General features: G+C 38.1%; 1 protein-coding gene across 2 annotated transcripts; it reads left to right on the forward strand.

The window, feature by feature from the left end:
• The first annotated feature begins 451 nt into the window (after positions 1 to 451).
• On the forward strand, positions 452 to 10422 carry rrh (retinal pigment epithelium-derived rhodopsin homolog). 2 transcript variants are annotated; one of them, XM_088087483.1, is made up of 8 exons: positions 472 to 546; positions 638 to 718; positions 1823 to 2013; positions 4511 to 4610; positions 5857 to 6010; positions 8496 to 8664; positions 9816 to 9994; positions 10142 to 10422. In XM_088087483.1, exons 3-8 carry the CDS (start codon positions 1861 to 1863, stop codon positions 10245 to 10247), a joined length of 861 nt encoding a protein of 286 aa, XP_087943609.1. In that variant the 5' UTR covers positions 472 to 546; positions 638 to 718; positions 1823 to 1860; the 3' UTR covers positions 10248 to 10422. The 2 variants fall into 2 exon arrangements, with proteins under 2 accessions (XP_042356080.1, XP_087943609.1); XM_042500146.2 differs by having other exon boundaries at positions 452 to 718.
• Positions 10423 to 10494: the final 72 nt, after the last annotated feature.

Below are 10494 nucleotides of genomic sequence, written 5' to 3' on the forward strand. Positions count from 1 at the left end.
CCATGTCTTGTCAATTCACTTGTTGCTTTCTCCCCATGTTTTAAAAGTAAATCAAACCAATTTACTCTGCTTTCAAAGGGCTTATTTCATTTTGTATTAATTAATCAAACACACAGCGAACATGGGGTCTGACTCTGAGGGTCCAGGGTTCTTGAGCAGGTGCCGTCTTTGCTAGTTGGTCATTTAGTTGCAGGCTTCCTATAGTTTGTACCTTCAGCGAGGTGAACAGTGTTCAGTGTGAGGCTCAGGCATTAACTCAACTTCAGTTTTGTAATGTCAAAGCCTATTGGCCGGAGCTCAACCTGCAAGCAACTCCGCGTGAGAGGTAATCCTCTCTGGTGCAGCTGCTGCCCGCTGCCTCCTGCTAACTGGGAGCAGTGGTATGTAATAATCCCCTTCACCCCGTCCCTCCACCTTCACCCCCCCAACTTCTACACAACAATACCCTACAGATCAGAGTCAGAGCAAGCGTTTTGCAATACTGACTCTCCATCTCTCTTCTTCAGATTTTGTTTTTTTTATTAGTGTAATTTTCCTTCAAAGAGTGTAAGTGGAACACTGTTATCTTCAATTAAGGATCGATTTTGTTTGTCTTCACCTCAGAAAATGGGGATTGACTCTGGAGTCAATATTTCAGATGATGCTGTACCTTATGGCGGAAAAAGTGCCTTTACCCAACTGGAGCACAACATAGTGGCTGGATATCTAATAACTGCAGGTAACGGAGAGAACACCAGCAGCAGCTCTAGAGAGAGACAATGAATGGTTTGAATATGGTGATGTTGCAGTGTGTTTTCTGCAGAAAGTTAGCATATAACTGTCAGAGTCAGTGGCATTTCAAAGGAGCCTGCATTGAGCTATTGTTAAGACATTACCTACTCTCAAAGGTATAGTAGGTAGCAGTAGTCTAGGAGGTAATATGCTAATGTGAAGTACTTTTGGCTGTGTAACAAATTTGGAACATTCATCATAACATCATAAAGAATACAGTGAATTTGCACAAGTTTATTCTACAGGCTTTTTTTTCCCCCGACATGTTGCAACAAAGCCAACCCCTTCGCATAAAAATTATATATTTATTACCCACAGTAATGGGAGAACTGTCTATGGAGAGTTTGTCACTCTTTATTTTGGACAATTTTACTTGAGAATCAGTATGTTTCTATTATCTGGTTTTAACCATTTTAAACCTGGAGCAACATCACTTTTCTTGTGTTGCTTTCAGAGATTTTTTTTTTTTTTTTCAAATTTCCACACCAAATTTTTAAACCTATGAACCCTGAGCAAATTGGTGTGATGTCTTTCAAAAACATGGGACAAAGTCAGCCTGCAACTTGGTATGAAATGTTCCACAAACTGCAAGGAATTATTATTAACTGTTAAGCACTTTTAAAAAACCTTTTTTTGTTTTCTTAGTGCTTTCTCATACTTTTTTTTCTTTTACAAATGTTTTCCTAATTTTTGGGTCATTCTTTCTTTTATTGCTCATTGCCTTCCTTCCGTGTTTTTGAGAGAAATTAAATCACAAGACAGTGTAAGAGAAACATGTTCGTATCAGAAATAGACTTTAAAGGACAATGAATGTGAAAGGAAAGTAGCAAATTATTATCCTGTGTAAAACTGTTCTGGCAGCATTATGTAACGTATCCAGGTCTTGGCACTGTATTCTATGTTGGGTGTATTTTTCTGTCTCTGAATTTCCAATTTGCATTTCTCCTTTGCCAACAGTGAAAGTTTCAAAAAACAAAGTTTCAAAAAGTGCTCTGCAGTGGTTCCAAAATCTTTTTCAGTAATTATTCCATGACTTCTTTTCTCCTCTCAGGTGTCATCAGTTTAGCAAGTAACATTGTGGTGCTGCTGATGTTTGTGAAGTTTAAGGAGCTGCGTACTGCCACCAACTTTATCATCATTAACCTGGCATTCACTGACATTGGAGTGGCTGGGATCGGCTATCCTATGTCAGCAGCCTCAGACATCCATGGCAGCTGGAAATTTGGCTACACTGGTTGTCAGGTGGGTGGAATAAGAATGCCTTCACATGTACAGTATTTTACCAATAGAACAGCCAACGTCTACACTGAAAGCTGCAAATTTAATGTTGAGATTAGGGGCAGTGTATTCTTTTTTTTTTTTTTTCCATCTTCAAGGACCCATCCTAAATGTCTAATATGCACTGAACAAAGCCTCAGTAATGTTTGGAGACTGGTTTACTGTGTGAACATGTTATCAGGTTCAGTGGCCCCCACTTACAAAAACTGCTTCAGTGTAATCAAAGGAATGTCTTTTATTATTATTATTATTATCATTTTTATGTTACTGACATCAAAACTAAAAATAATAATAATTAAAATGACACCTTATTCTTTTACATTTTCCATTAAGAAAAAAACTTCTTAGACTTGGCACTGAACAGTGTTATGTAATAGCTTTGTCATGGAAATATGTGAACAAAAATACTGCCAAAGCAAAGTCAATGAGGACCTTTTGCTGTGGTGGACACACATATGAAGTCTAAAGAGCAAGAGAGTTAGTGCAGGGCAGATAGGAGTGGTGCTGCATGGGTCAAACAAACGTGGACTTTCAACTAGGAGACCTCTGTTCCTATCCCGTGTGAAACTAAATCTCAACATAGTAACATGACTTTATTTAACATGAGTAAGTACTTTACAAAGGCACTTTATGTAATCATGCCAAGTACATACCTTTATGTCAGTACTGCCCTGTACATAGTTATTTATTTTCAGTGTTTTATTGTGTCCTCTGCACCTAACCAAGGGTTCTTTTCACTAAACCTAACCAAACTGTGTTCATTACAAAACAAAACTATAATAGTGCCTGATAGACTTTTCATTGGTAGTTTTTGTGTTGCCATTATGAATTTTGTAATAGATCCCATTGGGGTGAATGTAAACCAGTGAGGTTGGATTTAGCCATCAGTAAAATGCTTGCTGGGGTGTTTTATTAAGTTTTCATAAATTCTACACATTCCTCCAAAATATATCTAAATGTGGGAATTACTCAAAAGATCAATGATCAAGTCATCATATTTTCAAAAACTTTTAAAATGCCACACTAACAAACAAGACTTATTCTGAGACTTATTCTGAGAATGAACTGAAGCTCCTTCACTTCAGCCACTGCACTGCAGATTCTTTTGGCAGATTATGTTTTTCCTCAGTTCTTGTTATTGCACAGCAATGTTGAGTTATGTGATTCTGGTGTACAATGAGAGGCAGAGCTTGGAGACCCAGAGTTAAATGTTTGGAGTGGAAAGTAAGGGTTTCCTTAACAGTGCCAATATTGTGTACCTTTACTAAAACGGATTTGTCAAAAATATTCACACACTCACCCTGTTTCAGTGACAGACGTACATGTGGTATCAAAGGTCATATAAAATATTCACATTCAGCCGGTGAAAATACTGCCCTCCAGTGGGTTGGATAGACAGCTTTCCTCAAAATAAACATGAAAGATCTAAAGATGAAATGTAATTTACAGGAATACTGTTACATATAGGTTTGGAGGATTTTTCCTTAAATCTATTGACAAAAGAGATGACAATAGATTTTAGGAAAAATCCTCCAGTCTTGTCTCCTGTGATCATTAATGATCAGGTTGTTGAGGTCGTAGATCACTTGAAATATCTTGGCACTACCACTGATGACAAACTAAGCTTTGACTCTCACATTGATGCCGTCTATAAAAAAGCTCATCAGTGCATGTATTTTTATTGTAAGCTTTGTGGTTTTAATGTCGACCATACTTAAACGAGAATGTTTTACTCTTGTTTTATCGAATCAACGCTCACTTTTTCCTTTATTTGTTGGTTTGGATAACTGTCCCTTAAAAACAAGAACCGACTGCAGGGAATTGTCAAGGTGTGCAGTAAGATTCGATTCTCAAGCGATCTTTTTCACCTTTACAAGGTGAGGTCTTTAAGAAAGTCCCAGTCAATCCTGGCCATCCAGAGCTATCCACTTTACAGTGAGTTTTCACTGCTTCCATCTGGCTGCAGCTTTAGCAAGCCAAAATGCAGGACTAACAGACTGAAGAACTCCTTGATCCTGTTGTCATTGTTTTTTTAAATGATTCAGTGTGATTTTAAATGTATTGTTTTTATTTCATGTATTGTAGGCACTAATGCACTTCTGCTGGCTGCACAAGAATTTGCCCCTTGGGGATCAGGAATCTTAGACTTATTTGAGTTAGTTTTTTTCATCCAAGTGAATACATCTGCATTCACATGTCTTGTTGCCAAAGTTACATATCAATATGTGTCATTCTGATATCACTGTACAATGCAATAATTCCATTTGAATTTCTATGCAACAAAGCTGTAAATTGCCAAAAAAATTAATCTAAACATTAAAACTTGGATGAATAATGTGTATGAGGTCATTCGATATACTATTTAGCAAAAATGACCTTCTGATAGGACAAAACAAGCTATTTTGATGGGAAATGGGGATGGGTTAGAGGATTTATTTCATTTCTGTGTTTTTGTCTCCAGATCTATGCAGCTCTCAACATCTTCTTTGGCATGGCCAGTATTGGCCTGCTGACTGTGGTGGCAATCGACCGCTACCTCACCATCTGCAGACCAGACATAGGTATTCATATATTGCTCTTCTAGTCTCTGTGCAGGGGCGTAACTTCCATTGGGGATGGGGGGACATGTGCCCTAATGTTTAAAAATCCTATTTTTCACAGGTGTGGACTCGAGTCACATGACTTGGACCCAAGTCAGACCAAAGTCACTAATTTGATTACTTTAAACTTGACTTGATAAAATTAAAGAAAACGTACAATTCAACTTGGACTTTGACACAGTTGACTCGTGACTTCACTTGGACTTGAGCCTTTTGAATGTGCGATACTTGATATCTTCCATCAAGCTCAATGATAAAAAATAATGTTTTTCGTAGGTATAAGGCATAAAGGAAACTACAAAAGATTTCAAGTGAGGTTAGAACATTTAGAATACAGAGGTCTGTTTTGTATCTCTCCCCCTTTTAACTCTTTAAACCTCTGTCAACATCAGTTTTCTTTGGCTGAATTAAGACACCTTTCACAATGATTTTATCTCAGCAGCATGAGCAAATTGTTTTGATTCCTTTCATAAACAAAGGGGAAAAGGCAATCAGAATAGGCAAGAAATGTTCTGCAAAATGCAAGAAATTTGTAAAATGTAAAAAAAAAAGAAGGGCATGGGAGAGAGAATTATTAGAACTCTATTTAAGACCTTGGGAAATGTCAGTTAAACTACCTAAAATTATGTTACAGACAGAATGTATTTTTTTTAATTTTATTATTGTTTTATTTTTGGTGCTTTTTTCTCCAGGTCATTTCTTTGTTGTTGTTGTTGTTGTTTTTGTTTTACTTTTTTATTTTTATTTTTATTTTTTTTGGTAACTTTCTTATTTTCCTTCCTCTTCTTTTACTTAATTTCTTGGTCATTTTTTGGTCATGTCTTGTTAAGTTGCTCATTGCCTTCTTTCCTTCTTTTTGAGTGAACTCGTGCTAATTTACTCAGTTTCCAAAGGATTTAACGCCACATTACCAGACGTATCATAATTTGCGACTTCACTAATTTAAATGTATATAGATGCATTGCAAAAAAAAAATATATATATATGATTTGATTATGATTTCACTTGTACACATAAAATATAATTGTAATTATAAGAAACTTACCATGAAAGTTACTGAACACCTCCTTGTTCCCAGTGAGGTAAAACTTTTTGACAGTAATGACAATCACAGAGACAATATTGTAATGTAACCAGTACCTCCACACTGTATAACCAGTTGACTGACTTACCTGACCTTTATTGTGAATTTAATTCCTCTCTGCAGGGCAGAAAATGACGATGAGATCATACAACCTTCTGATTGTGGCAGCATGGCTGAACGCTGTGTTCTGGTCCTCCATGCCGATAGTGGGCTGGGCTGGTTATGCCCCTGACCCAACGGGAGCTACATGCACCATTAACTGGAGACAGAATGATGCGTGAGTTACAATAGACAGCACGTGTTGTTGCATACTTGAAACAGAACAACTATGACATTACGTTTTTAATCCACAGGGAAAATCGCTCACCATAATTCCTGTATGACACACTGATGGGAGGGACAAAGTGTCGGTATTTGACAACCTGGGAATAAGAACAGTAACGGGCTCACTATGTGCATACGTAAAAACATCCTATCAGCTAACACTAGGCAGGTTTCCATTTACTCTCAAATTGTGCTAATTGAAATTGTGAATATAAAATACATTTAATGGAAACGTCAATTTTGAAAAAAAAAATATATCGCAAAAAAGTTTTTACCCTTGCATGAGGTGGTGCTTCAGGCGATTTGGAAAAAGCGATATTTGGCAAAACTGCAGTGGAAACACTTTTTTGGCTTTTCTAGGTCACATGATGCTATGGCTATGTGCTTATCAGTAGGAACTGGCTCCCTGATGATGCAGCAGGAGCTACAAGAGCTGTCATTGCATCACATAACTGTTCAAAAGTTGAGTGGATCATCCAGAAATTTGCCAATCCACAATTCTTCTGTGAAATAGTGGACTATCACATCCCAGAAATCCTTCATACGTGACTGCTCCCACGTGTAAGGGGCTTGCTTCTCCATTGTCAATCGCATAACACGCCTACGTGGCCTTGGATTGTAAATAATGACGGCTGGTGCTGTGGCCACAATAGATATAAAGCTGCTAATGTTTTGAACATCCATCGCCATGCTTCTTGGAATGTTATCACCAGAGGAGAAGTCGCAGTAATTAAACATAAATAAACATAATTTAATGGAAACACAGTCATCTCGCAATTGTGTTTTGCACAAAGCTGTAATGTAAACTGGGCGAGTGATTACCAAAACACAGAAAATAAATACCCACAAAATATTACTATGCATAAAATCATATGAAACTATATTCCATCATTAACCCATTAAAAATGGTTAAAAAGATCCCCCCAAACAACAGTTCAAAAGCAGACTAAGAATCAAAGCTTAAATCTATCTTAATAGCTTTACCTTATTGTCTTATACCCTGTGGGATACATGGGAGGAAATAAGATTTAAAAAATGTAACAGGTGGTCTTAACCTACCACTGTGTTCAATAGGACAGTCCATACTGTCCACATGCAGTAGATGTCCGTCAATCTCGCTTAGTTTGTTTGTGTTTTTACGAAGTTTACTATATCACGTTGCATTGCTGAAATGTAAAGAATGTCTTAGCGAGAGATTATCAGCTCATCTGATTAGTGGAGGCCTTCAGTCATAGAGCAGTCAATTATTTAAGGCACAGCAGCATCATGAGCTGAAACATGACTCAGAGCCAACCAAGCAGCATAGGCTACAGCTGCGTCTTATTTTAGACTAAGGAGTTTTAGACAAATATATGTTTCAGAATCACGTAACAAAAAGCAACAAAACACCAAACCACCATGTTACCTGTTGCTGTTACCACTGTGGTGAGTGTTACAACCACTGTCTACCATATCTAGCTATGTATATATGTATACGTGTGTGTACTGTTACTACTGGACCCCTACTACTAAAATTTCTACTACCACTAATGCCGAAGTTTTCCTGTGAACAAATATGGAATTAAGTTGATAAATAGCTACAAGAAGTATTGGTAAAGTAGTTGTTATAGTAGTTATTTTAGTATTTGGTCAAGAATTCATATGATTATCTATAATATTATTATTGATAATAATTAATACCATCTAATGTGGTAATGTAATGCTGTATTGTGCAGTGGAGTATAAGTTGTTTATGTATATATATATAGTGTGCAGTAACGAAATCCACGGTGGGGGAGTTCCCACCAAGACACCTGTCCGACCAATCGTCAGCAGCTCCATGGAATACGAGTGCATGGATTGGCTGTCACAGCTGTCAATCATGGCGGAAAAGCCCCCCTTTTTGTATAATGTAATAACTCATTAAAACCAAATATCGTAAGCTACCGAGCTACCTTCAGTGACAGAAACCATTTTTGGGAAAAAATTGATTTGGCGTGTACTTTGACTTATTAGTTTGGCCTATTATGTCCCATTCAGTAACATGAAGGGGCGGGCTTTATAACCTATACTGCAGACAGACACCAAGGGGCGATCCAGATTCAGTAGCCACACTTAGGGGGAGCTGTTATGTTGTCCATCTTTATGTCTATGGATCCCACGTAAAAGGGGCTCACCTTTCTATTTTGGCTCCATAACACGCCTACGTGGCCTCGGATTGGAAATAATGGTGGCTAGTGTTGTGGCTGCAATAGAAATATAGCTGCTAATGTTTTGAACATCCATCATCATGCTTTTTGGAATGTTATGGTGAGAAGAGAAGTTGCACAACCTCAGTCAATGGAAATGCAGCCATCTCGCAATTGTGTTTTATCGACATTTTAAAAATATCGTTTAAGTTTTGTGCAAATCTGTAATGGAAGCCCACCTGCCGTCACTCCCTGTGCTTTTCTCCACAGCTCCTTCATCTCTTACACCATGGCTGTGATTGCTGTGAACTTTGTGTTGCCTCTGTCCGTCATGTTTTACTGCTACTACAACGTGTCCGTCACTGTGAGGAGATACAAAGCCAGCAACTGCCTGGACAGCATCAACATCGACTGGTCGGATCAGATGGATGTCACCAAGGTGAACACTGAGCCCCACTGAGCTGTCCAGCTCAATCTTCTTTCTTCTACTCTGATGAGTTATTTTGGCACTCACAGTGGCATGCAGGCAGCTTTTGTGTTTTCCCTGCATGCATTGCTTGCATTAGCCTACTTGTGAAGTGCTTCCAGTGTACATTATAAGCATGGCATGATGTGATGAAATCTTATTGCACTCAAATGTTTTTTAATGAGACATCACTGCATTTCAAGTGGCATGTTATTCACCAAACATGGGTGTTTTTTAGCAACACACCACTGTTTTTCCAGCGGACATAGTGCCATGAAAAGAAGTTGTTTTATTACTGAGACATCTTTGCATTTCAAGTGGCTTGTTCGGTACCATATGTGGGTGTTTTTTTTCCAATGGGGAAATGCCACAAAAAGAGGGTGCTTTTTACCAAGGCATTGTTGCATATCCAGTGATGTTTGAGGCACCAAACATGGGGGTTTTTAGTGACCCAACACAGTTTTTCCAGTAGAAATAGTGCCAAGGAAAGCATTTTTTCAAAGAAACTGCTGCATTTCCAGTAGCTTTTTAGCTACCAAATGTGGATGTTTTTTAAGCCACCAATCATTGTTCTTCCAGTGGGGAAAGTGCAATTGAATGTGGTTTTTTTTTTGTTTTTCTTTTACTAAGCCATAACTATCTTTCGAGTGGCTTTTTTATGCATCAAACCTGTGTGATTTTAGAAACCCATCATTGTTTTTCCAGATGGCTCAACTCCACTAACAGCAGTTGCTTCTTTACAGAGATTGTGCCCCCAAAACTGTGTATTTTAAATCAAATCATGATCTTTTCCTAACCATAACCAAGTGATATAACAACACAACACCAAACAAAGTGTTGTTGAAATGTAAAGTTTGAACTTACTTACTTTATAATAACATGCAACTGTAAAATAACATTGTTCTTTCAGACCATTAGGGTTCCACAGATCCCCGGTTGTTAGACGGTGGGCTAGAAAAAAAAAAAAAAAACCTAAACAGAAATACCTGAGCCTTTTCGTCATATTTTTTAATGTGCCTTTTATTCATATTAATGTCTAACCCTTCACTAAACTCTCTCCTATATATTGCAGTACCCTGCCTGTGTTATATAAAAGATGTGTTGCTGTTTGCGTGTGTTGGCAGATGTCCATAGTGATGATTGTCATGTTCCTGGTGGCCTGGTCTCCGTACTCCATGGTATGTCTCTGGGCATCTTTTGGTGACCCCAAGACTATCCCTGCCCCCATGGCCATTATCGCTCCACTCTTTGCCAAGTCCTCCACCTTTTACAACCCCTGCATTTATGTTATCGCCAACAAAAAGTGAGTGTTTTTCCCATCATCATGCTTTGATAACAGCTGGTGTGTGTACAGATGTACTTGTTCACAGCTGTGGGGGAAGAGAGAGGGTGTGTGTCATTTTGATGTTTTAATATGCTGTGATGGTGAGTGGCTGATGTTTTTCTGCAGGTTCAGACGAGCCATCATAGGGATGATCCGATGTCAAACCAGGCAGCGAATCACTATCAATACGCAGGTTCCCATGACAACCTCCCAACAACCCCTGACCCAGTGAGGTGAAATTTCATCAGTTTCACATTGTAATAATGTACCCTGCCATTCAAACCATGTATAGAAGATTGCTATGATGAAATAACATGAATCTCTATCAGTGTCTTTCTTTCTGTTTTAGCTATTTTTCTGTTGGATAACCTAAAGCACTGTGGTGTTTACTGTGTACATTCCACCTGCTGTGACATTGTAGTCTTTTTTTGTGTTGTAGTCACTTCAATAACAAACTGACAATGAAAATCTTTCTGTGT

The sequence above is a fragment of the Plectropomus leopardus genome, chromosome 14, assembly GCF_026936395.1.
Source record: "Plectropomus leopardus strain MGB_pleo_1.0 chromosome 14, ASM2693639v1, whole genome shotgun sequence".
Classification (NCBI taxonomy): Eukaryota; Metazoa; Chordata; class Actinopteri; order Perciformes; family Serranidae; genus Plectropomus; species Plectropomus leopardus.